The sequence below is a fragment of the Meles meles genome, chromosome 10, assembly GCF_922984935.1.
Source record: "Meles meles chromosome 10, mMelMel3.1 paternal haplotype, whole genome shotgun sequence".
NCBI lineage: Eukaryota > Metazoa > Chordata > Mammalia > Carnivora > Mustelidae > Meles > Meles meles.
Window position 1 is genome coordinate 38,933,045 of NC_060075.1, and position 18,794 is coordinate 38,951,838.

General features: G+C 36.1%; 1 protein-coding gene across 1 annotated transcript in view; it reads left to right on the forward strand.

Moving 5' to 3' along the window:
* The window catches only part of IMMP2L (inner mitochondrial membrane peptidase subunit 2), an 869,268-nt gene that overhangs the window by 588,105 nt on the left and 262,369 nt on the right, over positions 1-18,794 (forward strand). The window contains exon 5 of the mRNA XM_046021516.1: positions 7,259-7,324. Coding sequence (XP_045877472.1) covers positions 7,259-7,324 — 66 coding nt within the window. The remainder of the gene's footprint in view (positions 1-7,258; positions 7,325-18,794) is intronic.

The following is an 18,794-nucleotide window of genomic DNA, read 5'->3' on the forward strand; positions in this document are numbered from 1 at the left end:
CTTTGTGTAAGGAATTATAGAAGATAAATCTGAAACAGCTTGTTGCTCCTACTGCCACATTCTTAGATCACTTTGAACCCCAACTGGAGTCTCTCAGATTCTCTGAGAGACTCTCTTGCTGCTGCTCAGTGGCCTGATTCAGGGAGGAGGTGCTGTGAGAAAATAGCCAAAGTATGTAAATTATCCCTTCCGTATCCTGTCCCTACCCTACATAGGAGCCTGCTAAAGAGCATTGACCCCAGTGCTCAGAAACTCATTTTACTGCTCAGAGTTTTCTATGCACATAACCACCCTGTGCCCCTGCCTGATGGCGCCTTTCCCATGATCTCACGTCCCTCCAAGACCTGGTCCCTATCAAAGAAATGTACAGAGAACACATTTGTAACATTAACCTGGTTTTTCCAACCTCATCAGTAATTCACCTTAATAATAACAAGGATGTTTGGATTGGAGCACTTTCTGAGGTAGCAGGGCAGAAGTGATTGTTTGGGATTGGAATGCAAAATAATATGTAAAAGCATTGAACATTATATTGAATATTGAGTATATAAATATTATATTGAAATACAGAATAATAAAATTCTGCAAGTATATCTGAAGTTATAAGCTCCACATTTGTGAGTGTATATCAAGAATGACCCCAAAGAACAACACAAGTCTATGTAGTTTCTTTTGTTTAAATTTAAAAGATTCACATGATACAAAGCAAAATCTGCCAGGGACAGCAAGAATGCAACTGAAATAATGACCTAAGTAAAAAGCTTGGAGAGTACTAATTAATAAAACTTCCCTGAATTTAAAAAAAAAAAATGAATCATTGCAAATGCTGCTGTATGTACAAAATTCCCATTACTGATAGTGAAGCAAGTATACACAATCCAACATTGAAAATTACTCATTTTTATCTTGATTTTACAGATAATATCCATTTAAGGCTAATCTCTGCTTTTCAGCATGAATAGTATTATATTTAGCTTTAATGTTCCTTTAGTTAATTGTATAATAAAACTTGACCAAACCTTTCAGATGCCTTTCTTGCCTTCTAATGCAATAGACTGTGAAAATCCCTTTATTAGAGGTTTGAAATAAATTTTCTCTGAGTCTGAAAGAAGGATTGTAACAGTTTGCTTGGGCCCAGTTAATTGATCTCCTTTATGAATTTATTTTAGGAAAAGATAGCTCTAGAATTTACTCACTTACTGTGAGCTAGACTTCCCCTAGAGATTTCATACCTGTTGACTCAGTAGTTATTACGATAATAGAGGTGAAAGAAATCGTCAAGATTTCTACAGATTCCTAACCTCATAGGCCCTCAGGCACTAGAGGTTTGTTAAACAAGCTGTTCTGACTCTAGCACATTCTCCATATCTGCTTCTCAGCTCCAGTGGACTTTCTTTCATGCAAGAATGTGTGCCTAAGATTGCCAGATCTTTATTTCAAGAGGAACAAGATATAAGAATTTTTATGTCAAGTCTCCTGCTTGTTTGGCTAGTTCAAGATTTAAAAAAAAAAAATTATGCATGAACCAAACAAAACATTTCTACAAGCTAGCCTTGATTTTCTGACTTCTGGTTTGGGCCTCTGATCTAGTCTTTTCTCCCTGAAAATGAGAGAACCAGATTGGTTATGTAGGGTGCCTACACTCAGTGGCTCACTTGTAGCAGGACAATGGTAACCCTTAGTAATGAGGTTGTACTCCATGGAAATTGTATCCCACTTCATGCCTTTGCAAAGCACAAGGTGACCCAGTAGAAGCACTTAGGCCATGGAGAATGGGTGAAATCACAAGCGCTTATGGGCCTTTCTAGCTCTAACCATGTATGAAAATCATGCCAAATCCAGGCAACATTTTCCAAAATCTGAAAAAAAAAAAATTATAGTTATGTGTGGTGATGAATGTTAACGAAACTTCTGTGATTATTTTGCAATATATACAAATACCAAATCATTATATTGTACCCCCAAACTAGTGAAGTGTTGTATGTTAATTATATCTCAAAATAAAAGGAGGAGGGAAGTTCTAATTTGATATGACTTTCTTTTTATATGAGTTTTATAGCTGTTGAGTGGACCTTTTATTCTACATCTTCTTTTGATGATTCAAATAACAATGTTTATTTTTTACTGTGATGATGTTAAGTTTTGTGTTTTAATGCATGACCATTCTTTAGAACAATAAAAGATGACCTAATATAAGACATTCCCAGAATATGAGTTCTCTGATTAATGAAGAGTTAAAATTTAGACTGCACAGTGATATATGTAATTAGTGACCAGTATACTGTGGTATTTTTGAGGGATTAATGCTTACGTTAGATTCTAGCTAAAATGACTTCTAGTAATGAGATTAATTCTATTACAATCTGGGCCAATCCTGAGCCATGCAAGCATAAAAATCTATACAGTCCAGAAGGAGATTTTAGGATTTTACTATAAATGGGAGAAGAGTGAAAGCCTAGAAACAGGGTTAAGATATACGTGTGACGTCAGGAGGGGCATGGAGGCAGGAATCGAGAGCATGGCATAGTTGCTAGTCTTTCTATTCCCATGAAACACAAGAGGGCATCTCCTGGGTATTCTAAAGTACCTTCCTACTGCTCCAGACAGGACCAAATTTACAAGGTACAGCAAGAATATATTAGAACATGAAATCATTACAGAGGTCATGAGACCAAAGACATGGCGCCGTTTGCCCTGTAACAGGGTGAAAACTGCATTTTTATCAAGATAGGAAGTGAAATTCAGGAAGAACATTAAGTATTATAGATGTCTTAGGACTTTGGTAGACCTTATTCCCCTCCGTACAGCCGTTCCAATTAGACACACATTCTGCCACACCAAACTGATGGGAGACCTATGCAGACAATTCTAGGCATCCTGTCCAAGCCTCTGGAGAAATCTTGCCTAATTAAATCAGTGACATGAAATAGAATGCTTAAAATTCAGGCTCTAGAAACAAATATTGTTAAAACAATGCTTATTAATGAAAAAACTGAAATTATAAATTTAAATGCAAATTTTAGTATTTATTGGACAGTATATATTGTATCCCTAAAGGAAGGCACATAATCCTTCACTTGTTATTTTTGACACATCCCAGGAGATAGGCAAATGGCCAAGAAAATTTAGACAAAGGGAAGTTCAATGACTTTCACAATGTAAATCTATAATAACTTTCATACCACTTCTACTTACATTCAACAGCCTAATGATTAAAATATAGATATAGATTTTGAGCACTAATGGGATTAATGTTAGTAATAGCTTTCTTTTAACCATTTTGAATCACTTGATTAGATTCATGAGTTTAATAGTACATTAAAATTTATAGATATATTTCAAGTGGTAATTCATAAGATTTTAATTATATAGAATAGCTCTCTTTGCATATTCTGTTTTGCCTCATGATCTTAAAATATACATTATTTTAAAATATAAAGTATTTTTCAAGTCCCTCAAAAGCTTAAAAGTTGTTGGCATTTAATATTGTTTTAAGGATATAAGAATTGCTTTTCATATTATTTCATTAACGTTAATACTGCGTCCATATTAGGTGGGGGAACTTGGCATTTAGTACCAGGTCTCACCCCTTTCTTGGAACATTTCTTCTCAGGTAATGTCATATGACCCAAACAGTTGTCATCTGTTCATATACTTCCCACAAATCTGAACCAAAAAATCTAGGCATCTTTTTTTTTTTTTTAATTATTTATTTGACAGAGAGAAATCACAACTAGTCAGAGAGGCAGGCAGAGAGAGGAGGAAGCAGTCTCCCTGCGGAGCAGAGAACCCGATGCGGGGCTCGATCCCAGGACCCTGAGATCATGATCTGAGCCAAAGGCAGAGGCTTTAACCCACTGAGCCACCCAGGCGCCCCTTGTATTTTCATTTTAATCTATAAATTATGTTGATAATTTCACATCATTAAAAATCCTTTTATAATTTTTAATGACTGGAAAATATTTTATTAGGTGGATAGACTTTTTAACCAATCTACTCTTACCGATTTTTTTAAATAGGTAATATCCATATAACTAAAATTTTGTATATACACATAATTATTTCGTTAGGACAAATTCCTAAAAATATAATTGTTACATTAAAGAATATAATATCTTGGGCACCTGGGTGGCTCAGTGGGTTAAGCCTCTGCCTTTGGCTCAGATAATGGTCTTAGGGTCCTAGGATCAAGCCCGGCATTGGGTGCTCTTCTCAGCAGGGAGTCTGCTTCTTCCTCTCCCTCTGCCTGCCTCTCTTCCTACTTGTGATCTCTCTCTGTCAAATAAATAAATAAATAATCTTAATATATTTTTAATATAATATATTAATTTAATATAATATATTAATATATTTAATATAAATAAATAAATAATCTTTTAAAAAAAGAATATAAAATCTTGACACCGTTTTACAGAAAAGCCTGTTAATGACCATTTGCTTTATATAGAGAGTACCCATGTCCCTAGACCCTCAACAGCAAACTGTATTCTAGTATTACTATTATTATTATCATTATTATGTGTTTGTCAGTATAATAGGAAAATGATATTATATTGTTCTAAAATCTAGCTCTTTGGTGATCACTGAGGCTAAATGTTATCTTATACATTTTTGGTTATCTAAAACAGATAGACATGGAAGGGGAATTTTCTAAATGTCTATAAGTAGTCCTGTACAATTTCATTGGCGTCACTGTGTGGAGATCCTTTTGCTCAGGCTGTATGTAATGGCAGTAAAATTATAGAAATATAATGGTTAATCAGGCAGTGACAGGAACAGTTCTGTTAAAAACTCTGATCAAATTTCCTTTTAAAATAAAGAATATTTATAATTTAGTGAAAAATTGTGAGACTAATTTTCACAAGGAGATGCAAATGGTTTAGATGATTTCATTTTCTCTGCAAGATATAATATGAAATATAAATCTTATTGAAACTGCATATTTACTTTGATGAAGTGTTACATTTTGAATATATTTAATCATTTCAGTTTTTGTGCATTTACTTTCCTTTTTAAAAGCAACTCCACTCAAAATGTGACTTGAATTGAGAATATTTTTATCTGTCCTTGATTTCCAAATTCATATTAAATGATCATGTATGTGATGATGTATGAGATGTTCCTTGAAATGTGTCTGTTCAAAGACTTAAAATGTTATTGGCAGGAAATTGGCCTTATTAAGATTTAGTCACTGCTATGTAACAAATTACTCCAACATTTCAAAGCTCAAAACAACAAATGTTTATTATCGCACACATTTTCTGAGTATTAGGAAGCCAGAAGCAGCATGGATGGGTGGTCTGGCTTGTGGTCTCTGGTGAGACTATAGTGACACTGTTGTCCAGAGCTAGGCTCTGAATACTTGACTAGATCTGAAGGTTCTGCTTTTAAGCTCACTCACATGGTTGGCAGACCTGATTTCCTCATCAAACAAGTCTCTCAGTAGGGCTGCTCAGGATGGACATGGACTTCCCCAGAGTGAAATTCCAGGGATAGAGTTGGATGTCAGTACCCTTGTTTTAGCACTCCAAATTACATAATTTTCAAATGGCTAAACCTAAATGCAGTTTAAAAGGATCTTCTGATACATACAAATGGCTAATAGACATGTAAAAAAATGTTCATGATCATTAGCCATCAGGGAATTCCAAATCAAAACCACATTGAGTTACCACCTTACACCAGTTAGAATGGCAAAAATTAACAAGGCAAGAAACAACAGATGTTGGAGAGGATGTGGAGAAAGAGGAACCCTCTTACACTGTTGGTAGAAATGCAAGTTGGTACTGATACTAGAAAACAGTGTGGAGATTCCTCAAAAAATTAAAAATAGAGCTACTCTATGACCATGCAATTGCACTACTGGGTATTTACCCCAAAGATACAGATGTAGTGGAAAGAAGGGCCATATGTACCCCAATGTTCATAGAAGCAATGTCCACAATAGCCAAACTATGGAAAGAGCTGAGATGCCCTTGAACAGATGAATGAATAAAGAAGATGTGGTCCATATATACCATGGAATATTACTCAACCATCAGAAAGGATGAAAACCCAACTTTTCCATCGACATGAATTGGACTGGAGGAGATTATGCTCAGTGAAATAAGACAAGCAGATAAAGTCAATTATCATATGGTTTCACTTATGGAACATAAGGAATAACATGGAGGACATTAGGAGAAGGAAAGGAAAAGCGAAGGGGGGAAATCAGAGGGTAAGATGAACCATGAGAGACTGTGGACTCAGAGAAACAAACTGAAGGTTTTAAACAGGAGGAGGGTGGAATGTTGGGTGAGCCTGGTGGTAGGTATTAAGGAGGAGATGTACTGCGTGGAGCACTGGGTATTATACATAAACAATGAATCTTGGAACATTACATCAATAACTAATGAGGGGGTACCTGGGTGGCTCATTGGGTTGGGCCTCTGCCTTCGGCTCTGGTCATGGTCTCAGGGTCCTGGGACCCAGCCCTGCATTGGGCTTTCTGCTTGGGGGGGGGGGGGGCTGCTTCCCCCTCTCCCTCTGTCTACCTCTCTGCTTACTTGTGATCTCCCTGTCAAATAAATAAATAAGTAAAATCTTTTAAAAAAAGAACTAATGATGTATTATATGGTGACTAACATAACACAGTTTTTAAAAAAGGATCTTCTGATTTTTTTTTTAAAACACCTCTCATCTTAATTGTTTTCTTGAGGATTTAAATCAAATTCCACTGTTTACTTTAAATGAATTAAAGAAACTTAAGTATGTGATTTTAAAGAAGTGTTTAAGCATTTTCTTATGTATGAATCCTCTTTCTTACAGGTGCTTAGCTCTAATGTTAAAATTCTTATCCTTCTATTTTTTAATTTTTTAAAGATTTTATTTATTTACTTGAGAGAGAGAGCATGAGAGGGGAGAGGGTCAAAGGGAGAAGCAGACTCCCTGCTGAGGAGGAAGCCCAATACAGGACTTGATCTTGGGACCCCAGGATTATGACCTGAGCCGAAGGCAGTCCCTTAACCAACTGAGCCACCAAGGCACCCTCCCTCTGTATTTTTTATTTGAATAAACTTTCAGCATGGCTTCTCCTCCTCCAAAGTTTTAAAATGAGAATGACATCAATTCAACTTTCTGTTACTTGAGACCTAGGTAGGATTGATGTCACTGTCATGGGTGGGAAGGATTTTAATATAGCCCTTTTGTCACAAAATTGCTTTTCATTGTCTTAAAACAATAGAGACTTAGCTGATTGTATAACCTTATTTTATTCTAGGTCCCCTAAAAACCCAGAACAGAAGATCATTAAAAGAGTGATTGCTCTTGAAGGAGATATTGTAAAGTAAGTACTGAAACTGTTGTTTTTGAGTTCAAGTTATAAATTCTGGAATTTCGTTGAGTTTTAAATCATATCACTTGGGAAGTACCACTCAATTCAGAGGACCAAATCTTTGGAGATATCCCAAATGAACTAGTATGTCTTCAGTGAACATCATCAACCATTTCAGGATGTAAGACAAGTATAGCCTCTTGATTATATTATTATCTTTTATCTGCAAGGCATAGGAGAAATAAATATTAACTGAAATTGACCAGGTTTTCTAAATTGACCACTAAATAATTGTGTTTTCAAATATTAAAATTAGCATGATTGTTTTAGGTTATGGTATTAAGGTTTATTTTAGACAAATTCATGAACATCTATTATTTTAGAAGCAAATACAGAAACTAAGTGGGAGCTTTTCTATACATGTACTCACAACCCTGAGATCATGATCTGAGCTGAAACCAAGAATCGCATGCTTAACCAACTGCACCACCCAGGTGCCCCAATATTCAGAAAATTTTCTGAGCCTATTTGCCAAAGAACTTAATTCTAAAATATCTATATTAATGACCCTACAGATTAAACAATCTCATTAAAATGAATCTCTGTTGGTTTTAAGATAGAATCAAAGCCAGCAGTTCTCAAAGGATGGCCAGATGATCTCTGGGCATTCCCAAGACCCTTTGAGAGGGTCAGTGAGATCAGAACTATTTTCCTAATAATACTAAGAAGCTGTCTGCCTTTTCACTCTCATTTTCTCTTGAGTGTACAGTGGTGTTTTCCAAGGTTATGTGATGTGTGCTATGCCATCAAATTGAATGCAGGAGTGGATATTGGAATATGGTTTGCCAATTGCTAAACGGATTGGCAAAAATAGAAAAAAATGCTACTGATCTCACCATTTTTTCTTTTGTTTTGGAAAATAATTATACTTTTCATTAAACACATTTTTGTATGTGTTAACATATAGGTTTATTATTTTTTTAGATTGACTCTATAAAGATTTTTTTTAATTCACCGTTTTTGTTTCCCATATGGTAAATATTGACAGAGTATATTTTCTAATGTAATAAATATTGACAAACAGTTCTTTGAGAGTCTCGGTTATTTTTACAAGTATAAAGGAGTCCTCACACTGTTTGCAGTGTGAACTTGCTGATGTAGGAATGAATGGCAAAAATGTTCATGTCATGATCGCCTGTCCATGAGTGGTATGCATTATATGAATGGAGCTATTGCAAGATGGTTTGAATGGTTCATATTTATGAATATTTGTACAGTCTTTTTGTTTTAAAAGCTTTTTTGAGGTAAAACATATACTGTACAACTCACCCATTTTAAATATACAGTGTAATGAGTTTCAGTATAAGTATATACAATTGTGCAAGCCTCACCACAGTGAGTGATTTTTGAACACTTCCATTACCTTCAGAAGTTCCCTCCTCCCATTTGTGTTTAAGTCAGGCTCCCATCAGTCCCAGTTGGCCAGTCCTAGGCAACCAGGGATCTGCTTTCTATCTCCATAGTTTAGCCTTTTCTAGAAAATTTATTTAGATGGTATTAGACAATATGTAGTCTTTTATACCTGTGCCCCCCCATATCAGAATTTTTTTTTTTAAGCCCCTACGTGTGTATATCTGTAATTTGTTCCTTTTTATGGTTCCATTGTATGGACCTACCACATTTTGTATGTTCATTTACGAGCTAATGAACATTAGAATTTTTCCAGTTTAGGGATATTATGAGTAAAGATATGAACATTTATTTAAATGCTACAGACATGTGTCTTCGGGTAGAAATATGTTTTTATTTCTACTGAAATGTATTTGCATGTATCACTGTTAAAACGCCTATATTCCTAAAGATGCTAGCTATTACGGTGAAGTAGATGTTTAACTTTGGTTAACTACCAGACTGTTTTCAAAAGTGACTATCGTATTTTATGTTCTACCAGCAATGCACAAGGGTTTGATTCTTTGTATCCTTGCCAACACTTGGTATTATGAATATTTCTGATTAGCCATCCTCATAGGTGTAAAGTAGAATCTCATTGTGGTTTTGATTTACATTTCCCTGAAGGCTACTGATGTTCAGAATGTTTCCACATGCTTACTTGCCATTTGTATATTTTCTTGGGTGAAGTGTCTTTTCAATATATTTGCTCATTTTTTACCAGTTATTTAATATTTTGAGTTATAAGAGGTCCTTATATTTTGATTCCATAAATAGATTGGGCACTTGGGGGAGGATGAATGTATATAATAATGTGATTTTAGTCAGGTGTGAATGTACTTATATCAAAGAGTTTAGTTTTTGTTATGTGTAGGATTGGTGTGGTCAGTTTGCAGAATTTGGCGATTGCTTTCTATTTTGAAGATCCTATCTAGTCTTCTGATTTCAGTAAGAAACTGTGAAGATCAGTAAATTTGGAAAACTATTTGATATACATCCATAAATGTCCAAAATACGCTTTTATTTTATTCTTTTAAGGATTTTATTTATTTATTAGAGAGATGGAGAGAGATCACAAGTAGGCAGAGTAACAGGCAGAGGGAGGGGGGAAATCAGGCTCCCCCACTGAGCAGGGAACCCGATGTGGGGCTCAATCCCAGGACCCGGCGATTATGACCTGAGCTGAAGGCAGCCGTTAACCGACTGAGCCACCCAGGTGCTCCCAAAATATGCTTTTGATATTTGGAAGACAATTTGTGTGGATGTGATGCAAATCCTATTCAGGGAATGAGTCAGCATATAAAATATACACTATATTAAAAGATTGAAGCTAGTCATGAAAGACCAGCATTGGATTATGTTTATGGTATATGAAATGTCCAGAATAGGCAGATTCATAGAGGCAAAAAATAAGGGTTCCCAGGGGCATGAAAAAGGGGATTGAGAGATATGAGTACAATTTTTTTGTTGTTGTTTTTTGGTTTTGTTCATCTATTTGTTTTTGGTAGGTGGCATGAAAATGGTGAAAATAAATGTATGAAAATAAAGTGTGATAGTTCCACAGCTCTGTGACTATATTAAAAACAATGAATTGTACATTTTAAATGGGTAAATTACATGTTACATAAATTACATCTCCATAGGGCTATAAAAATAAAAAAAGAGTCAACAAAGGGAGCAAAAATTTTATCTGTGTCAAATAATCTAACAAGATTAGGAATGTCAAGGGATTCATTTTACATTATAATCCAAAGAGAACACAGCTTTAATTCAGATGTATCATTATTGGTCACTAGCTGAAGAGTCAACAATGTGAGATGGTAAAACTTGGTCAGACAGAAATAACTCTTTGTAATTAGAAATCAGTACGTGTAAATACTGTGTTGGGTTCACAGAGGGGCTGAACTAGAATGAGGGTTATCGGTGCAGTGCTGGGAGATGAGGAGAAAGGAGATAGGGATCTAAGAGATTTATACCTCCCCCACCCCCACTATTGCAACCTACAGGGGGAAAGGCTGGCTGCTTTGTTGTGTGAAAATTAACACTTTGGACATGTGGCCCTTTCTGTCTCCCTTCACTACACCTCTGTGGTGAAGCAATGAGTAACATAAGGAATGGAAGTACCAAGACTAAGACTTTCCCAGTATGTAGGCTCTGAAACCTTTGTGATAATTGATTAGAAAAATAAATTATTTTGTATTTTGTGTTTTAAATGAAAATTTTAAAATTTTATTCCTCAGAATAAAATAGGTGCTTAAAAATTCTAGGCTTCCTGAGCTTCAAATTAATAATTGGATATATTCCTTTAACAATTTCCTAATAGCATGGAAAAATATTAATAGGTATTAGGTAAAACAGTATTACTTACTGATGTGCTTACCTCTTTTTGTCTATGACCCATTTTTTAAAATTATTTTTATTAACATGTATTATTTGCCCCAGGGGTACAGGTCTGTGAATTATCAGGCCTACACACTTCACAGCACTCACCATAGCACATACCCTCCCCAATGTCCATAACCCAGCCATCCTCTCCCTATTCCCTCACCCCTCAGCAACTCTGTTTGTTTTGTGAGATTAAGAGTGTCTTATGGTTTGTCTTTTTTTTTAATGCCAAAGCATACTTTAAAAAATTTAAAAATATGCTGTCTTTCTTCCATCAGAAATCATTTGTCTTTTGGTGTCCTAACTTTTGGTAGACAAGGTGTTTTGGTCTGTGATGTGGACTTTCCCTTCCCAGTCTTACCTTGGATAATACTTGATTAGATTACTTATTAGGCAAGCTAAACCTGAGTGCACATCACCAGAATTTTTTTTTTTTTGGAAAGTATTTGGTATTTCATAAAATGATCGAAGAAAAAATCTGACTTATTAGGACTTACCCTTTTTGTGGATTTTGTAGTATTTTTATTGTGAATTATACATAATTAGTGGGTAGAGAGGAAACAATTATCTTTTCAGAGCTAAGCACTTTCAAGGCATAATCTAATCCTCAATTTAATGTTCTGTTAGTTATAAAAAACAGATACACAGTAAAATATAGTTTAAAGAGCATTATTTTAAAGATAATTCAGCAGATGGTTGACTGATGTTTTGTTTCCGCCTGGTGAAAGAAGTGTGGCAGAAGACAGGGATCAGCCTCACCTCCCTGAAGACTAGAAATGGGACTACAGCTAGACTTCCGGCTTCTGTGCACCTGTACCCTCTATCCTTTTGTTCGCCTGTCTTGCTTGTGTTCCCATTGGCTTTTGCTCCATTGCCAACTGTTGACCTCCTTGGATGTGCCTTTTGTTTAAACTACCTGAGAGAAAGCTGACTATGTCTCTTTGAGGTGCAGAACTAGGATATGTCCACCTGACATGCCACTGGTCAGTAAACTCATGAGCTGCCTTTGGAGCGGGTGCCCTTCCTTGGTCTGGCCGGTTGTGGCTATGTAGGCCAGTCACCTAGTATAGACCCTTTGGCTCTAAGGAACCTCTCTGAAGGGGCTTGTATGTCTGGCAGACACTGTGAGGCCTGCCAAACTGGGACATTGTAGTCCTCACTCACTTCACTTAGCTTCCGCCTTTGAAGCCTCATGTTCAATAGAACTATAAGCTGTTCTCCTTGGTCATTGCTTTGACCCTACCCTCTGGGGAAGATTGAGTAATTGATTTAAATTACAGAAATAACACAAACTGGAAAAATTCAAAATGCTATTGTGAACATTCTTACACACATACTTTTGGACACTTGTGTGTTTATTGTTGTAGAACAGATAGCTAGAAGTAGAAATACTAGGTCAACGTATGTTGTTGTTAATGTTTTTGTTGTTATTTTTAGTTCTAGTGTATACAGCCAGATTTCCCTCCCAAGAGGTTTGCTTCCCATCTCACCAACCTATTTATACTCTTACCAATGCTGCATTTGAAATGCAAATAAAATGCAAAATACGCATTTCAGAGGAAGTGGATTTAAAGATCAAATGCAATGGGGGAGTGGTGGACTTCAGATTCAGAAGTCAAAACATTTCAACACCAATTCTGAAATTAGTTTGGATGATTAGGTTCTATTTACTTTAATCAGATTGCTGACCAATAGGCCTTAGAAACATTCATTTAAGGAACACTGGTGTAGCCACTAGAGAGACATAATTGAAGAGAAGAGACAAAGTCCCTGCTCTCATGGAGCTTATATCCTAGTGGTTAGAAGCAGGTAACAGGCAAATACATAACACATCATGCAAGACATAATGCTGAGCTAGACGTGCTAAAGAAAAATAAAGTCAGAAAAGATGTATAGAGTGGGGGTTCAGGGACTGCTATTTTAGGCAGGATGTTCACTGTGAACCACTCTAATGAGCAGATATGTAGCAGACTCCTATATTACAGGGGGAAGGAAGAGAGCCATAGTAGGATCTGGGACAAAGGCAGTTCACACCAAAGAAATAACAGATTCAATCCTGAGAAGGGTACACAGTAAGTGAGTTTAAGGAATTGCAAGAAGTCAGGATATCAGACCCAACTGAACGAGGAAAATTCAGGTAGGAGACTAGTATCAGAGGTTTGCAGAACTCCATGGGTCATAGGAAGGACTTTGGATTTTATTGTAGTGGGATGGCAAGCCCATGGAGTGTTTTGAGTCATGAGTGATAGGATGTGATTGGGATTTTTAAAAGATCCCTCTGTGCTGCACGGAGAATAGACAAAAGGGAGGCAGTCTGACGCAAGTAACTGGTCAAAGTATTTTTCTCTTGAGGAAATAATACATAGCTTCTTCTAAAAGTGGTTAAGTATCATTGTTTATGACATGAACGATGACTACTTTGATTTGAGATTTTCAGAGTGACTCATCAAAGTAGTCACATTATTTGTAATCACAGTCATTACAGTTATATTGACAAGGCAAAAATAGAGTTGAAGCATTTGTTCAGTGAATTCAGCCAAATATTCCTAAGATGGTAGCAGAGGTGAATTTTGCAAGTCTGAACTTTCTGTCACGATGTCAACATTGATTAACATCACAAGACAGTTGCTTGATTGTGTGGGTAACTTAGCTAGAAATCTAGCCGTTTTCATAAAGTTTGCCCAAATGGGTCTGCTTATCTGTAACAGGAACAGTAAAAAGCTAATGAAAGTAATATTTAGACAAGGCCATTAGTTCCACCAAAATATTTTTCATAGTTATTTGCTTTTTCTTATTAATTTGTTATGACTCACATAGAAAGGCTATTTTAGAAAAAGATAAAATGAATACAAAGCACCAAACTGCAGGAAGTCAATATGAATCAACCGCAACTGAAATTTGTAAGGCATCAACATTTTTTATTGGGCACTTGTTTTTCTGTTTCACAGATTTTCTCAGCCCTGTCAAAAATGAAGCCTTTTATCATTTCCCTTCTTACTTACTAAAATACACTTTACAGGTACTTGGAATCTGGGAATCTATGTCGTTAGCGACCTCCGTGAAGTAAATCACCAGTGAATCACCAAACTAGGACACTTTTGAGAATGAAAGGGGTTGATTATTATGTTGGAATAATCAGCATATGGTGGCTGCCAAGACTAACTGCAACAAATGGTCTCCCTACCAGTGAAATGTAATCTACTTTATAATTCACTTTACATGATTTGATTTTCTTTAGTTTGTGGTTCGCCTTGTTCAGGAGAATTCCAAGAAGGGTTCATAGAGAACAGTCACTTCCTGGCCCCAGGGAGGCCTTCGGTTGGGCAGGATCAATGATGTTGTGGAGAGGCATGCCCTGCTCATGACACAGTCATTTCCATGCTAGAAAGTACAGTGTAGGACTTTCTGTAACAACTACTGATACTGCAAAATATCCTGCAGTAAAAAACGATGAGACTTCTCTCACTGCAAAATGTTTAAATCATAATTCCTTTTCATGTCTGGAGACTATATTGTAAAATGTCAAAACACCCTAATTTATTACAAATAACTATCTGATATTAGCAAAAAAAATCCATTGAATCACTAGAAATTAAACATTTTAAAGCTTGTTGATTTTAAGTGTGCTATTGAAGATACGGAAATCAATATTAGCCTATCACAGATGGTTGAATCATAATATGTTCCAGGAAATGATGAAGCTTTATAGGAAGAAAAACAGAACTAAATTAATTTTTCCCCAGTAAAACTAAAAATGATGCTTGTTTAATAACTTTTTTTTTTTTTTTGATGCAGTAGCTCTGAATAATAGGAGCTTAATTTATCTCTGTGGCACTCTGAAGACCGTGTATTGATTTATGACATTTTTGGTAGATTAGGATTTAGGAATATGTTCTTTCATAAAAGGAAGGACAGAATGAAGATGAAATTTGAAAAGATACTTGTGTCCAGGACCCTGATAAAGATTGTGGAATAAAATGTTTCAGAGCATGGAAGCTAATGGTTTTATTTTATGGTTCTCAAATGGGACCCAGGTAAGTGGTTGCTTTGGAAGACAGGAAGATATTTGTACACTGGACCTTAGCTGTTAGTGATTTGAGCAGAAGACTTTCACAAATTTCTGAGCCACTTAAGCCTAGTTTAGTTTGAATTCTGAATTTTCCCAAGTCAAAATAGCACAGCACATCCTTTTTAAGTGCTTAGCTTATGACCAATACTATTATTTAATAGATAAGGTCTTGAGCATGGAATTAAGTATTCCAGGGTCTGTCCAATAAGATTTAGTTACCATTAAATTAGAGGCATTTGTGAAAAATCATCAGTTTTCCTCTGGTGTCGACCTGAGAAATATTAATTTCTCCTGGACATTCTTCCCTTCCTCTTGAAAGAAAGAGAATTCTTCTTTACTAAAGAATTATGGACTGGTAGGTAACCCATGGTTTTTTGGAATCTTTCTTTCTTTTTTGTAGCTGCAGATGATTATTTCTTACACTGCTGCTGTATCCGTGAATAAAAATGGAATTGCTGATAAAAACTCTGTGCATTACCAGTAGGTAGTTCTTCGTCACCACCAGAGAGACAGCCACTTAAGGTTTATATGTAAAACTGTTGATCTCGATTTTTAAGGTCGAGATTATTTCTATAATCGATTTAGCAACATAGGGAGGTTTTCAGAGGCACTACACCAGCTGCAGTGTGTACACGTTCACGTAGGAGGGTGCGGTTGCTGGAAGTCACTCGGCTACTTAGACTGAATTGCTTTTTCTAATGATGGTGACAGTGAGGATTGTGGTACTCTCCTCACCCCCATTAGTGGTTTCTCTTGCTTCATTTTTGAACTTACTCTGCCCGTCTCTTGAATAGGATTCTTCTTTAGATACAAACATCTTCACTATTCATTCTCTTATGCATAGTTACTGATTCATTCGGTATGTTGTGGAGGTCAGGAGCACAAACTATAAATTCAGACTTCCTTGGTTTGTATCCCAGCATTGCCACTTCTTGTATTACTTTACCAAATTACTTAATTCTCTAAGCTTAATTTCCCTCATCTGTAAGTGGAAATTACAGTAGTACTCCCTGCAGCACTCTTCAGGATAACATGACATAGTGGCTATAATTTGGCTAGCACAGTGCTTGGCACCTAAGAATGTATTCAGTAATTATCAGATATTCTTAGAAGCAGTCATGATTTAATCATTGTTTATCGAGTGCCTGGAATATTTACTGCGTGCTGGACACTGTGTGGGATTCTGAGGTTGTGAGTATGAAAAGCCATCGATAGTTCTTGCCTTCCTGAAGTTTATGCTCTGGTGGAAAGGCAACAAAAGCAACAAAGAAATACAATTGCCACCATAAAAATGTACAAAGGTCCCTGGAACATCCCTGGAGGAAGAGCATCTGGTCTACCTAGGGAGCTGGGCTGTGCTGTACTCAACTTTCTGGTTAAAGTTTGAGATGAATAGGAGATCTCCAGCTCCCTTCTTAATTGCAAAAGCAATACAGGCTTAGTATAATTTAGGAAAATTGAAACGATAGTGGAGCATATGGGGTAAAATGAAAAAGTCCTTTTTCCCTCATACTTCTAATCACACTCCCAGAGGTATATATGGTTTGGATCCTGATCTATGTCACCTAGTAGGAGATTGGAAGGTTTAGAAAAATATTTATATCATAGCATCTTTCCTTGAATATTCCAGAAGGAAAAAAAAAACATATACTTCAGATATATCTATAATAATTTATGTGTTCTGGTGTGTGTGTTACACAGATTGGTAAACCTATTTTATAATAATATACTTGTATACCTCTCCTAGGTAGGTATTTGAAAACATGGCAACTTCAGAATTGCTTATTTATAAAGTTCTGAATAATAAATTATACTCCTAGGAGTGATGCACACAAAGATACTGTGTGCAAATTATTGGGTAACAATAATATGTGACCCAGACAAAACCATTTATAGAAAATTACAGGCAAGAGCATGAAAGTGAGTAGTAAGTAATGTCATTATTTAATGTTCTTCCTATTAAAGTCATCATATCTAAAAGGAATTATTAGAACCATCATGTTCTCTCCAGGCAGTGTATGACCTGAAGTGACTGGGTGTTGGGGGAGGGGGATCAGGGAGGAGACCCATTGCTTAGGGAAAATTTTCCGCAGCTGGGAGCCTAGCAGGATGCTCTTGTCTGGCTCCACCCATGTCAACATCTTCTTGCTGCTCTCCAAAATATAGTAGTCAGTCTCTAACCTGGATGGTTTTCACTAAGCTCCTTTCCTCTGTTTTTGGGCTGACTTTGGGGACTTGACTTCCCAATTCTGCCACGAGCCTCCCTCGCCTCCCCCAGTGCAGACAGATCATGGGAGGTGCTCTCACGGAGTCTGTTATTTCCTACCAGGAAGCACATCACACTGGGGGCTGGTTAGTGCATTAATCTAGTCACCTTCTTCGCTGCTGGCTTAATTATACTTCTTAGTTGTATAACTTTTTGAAGTTGTGGCCTGCAAGTAAAAATGTAGAAAAATGCTGACTTTTGTACACTCCTTTGAACTAAGTACTAATTTTTATTTTTTTTCTTTGCTCACAGTAATGTAAGTCTGTCAAATATTTGGAAAAGGCATATAAGTATAATTATCTTAGTAGGAAACTAAAAAGATGGTCTTAAAATACCTTTAACAAAGCTTAAGAAGCATGCCAGAAAGATTTAAGAATATTTCAGCCTGAATAATTACTTAATAATTAAGGAACTGATAGCTCTTCTGTTTTTGCGCAGTTTGAGTTAACCTTGTTTCAACCTAACGTTGACCACACTGTTTCTCTTTTAAAATGTTTACAGAAAGAATTTCATGTGACGGAGCAGGTGTGTTTAAGGTATTAACTTAGTTAGTTATGGATGCTGTTATATTTTTGTGACTTCTGTTGTATGCGAGCTTTTTTTAGGTGTCTAGCAGTAATGAGGGGTAGCATGAAAATAGTAGAAGGAGTGTACCCTTGGAGTAAGATGATAGATTCAATTCCAACTCTGTTTCTTACAAACTGTGTGACCTTGGAAAAGTTATTGACCTCTCTGATTTTAAAAGGAAAAAAAAAATCTCTATTTTCAGAGTGATTTTAAAGACCAAATATCTCCCAATACTTTGTAAATATTAACACACTAATAACTGTAATATATTATTAACAGATTTTCTATTTGGCTTCCCCAGAGCTTAGCAGAATGCCTTGCCCATTTTAGATTACCAGTTCTTTCTGTCATCATTGAAAAAAAAAATTACTCTATTGCTCAAGCAAGAATATAGGTCCATATTTGATAAAGTTGGAAGAAAACCAGTTTTACTATGTTCCCTGCAAGTACTCAAATGCAGGCTACTATATTTTTGAGATCTTGAACTGGTTCTTCATGCGCAGTTACCTGATGTTTGTAGCAGGGGTCAATATGCTTTTTCTGTAAAGAGCCAGATAGTAAATATGTTTTATAGCTTTGCAGGTTAGACCATCTCTGACAAAACTACTCAATTCTGATACTGTAGTATGAAAGCAACTATGAACAATACATAAAATGAATGTTCCAATAGAACTTTAGTTACAGAAACAGATGCTAGACTAGATTTGGCCCCTGAGCTCTACCTAGTTTGCTAATTCTGGTCTATA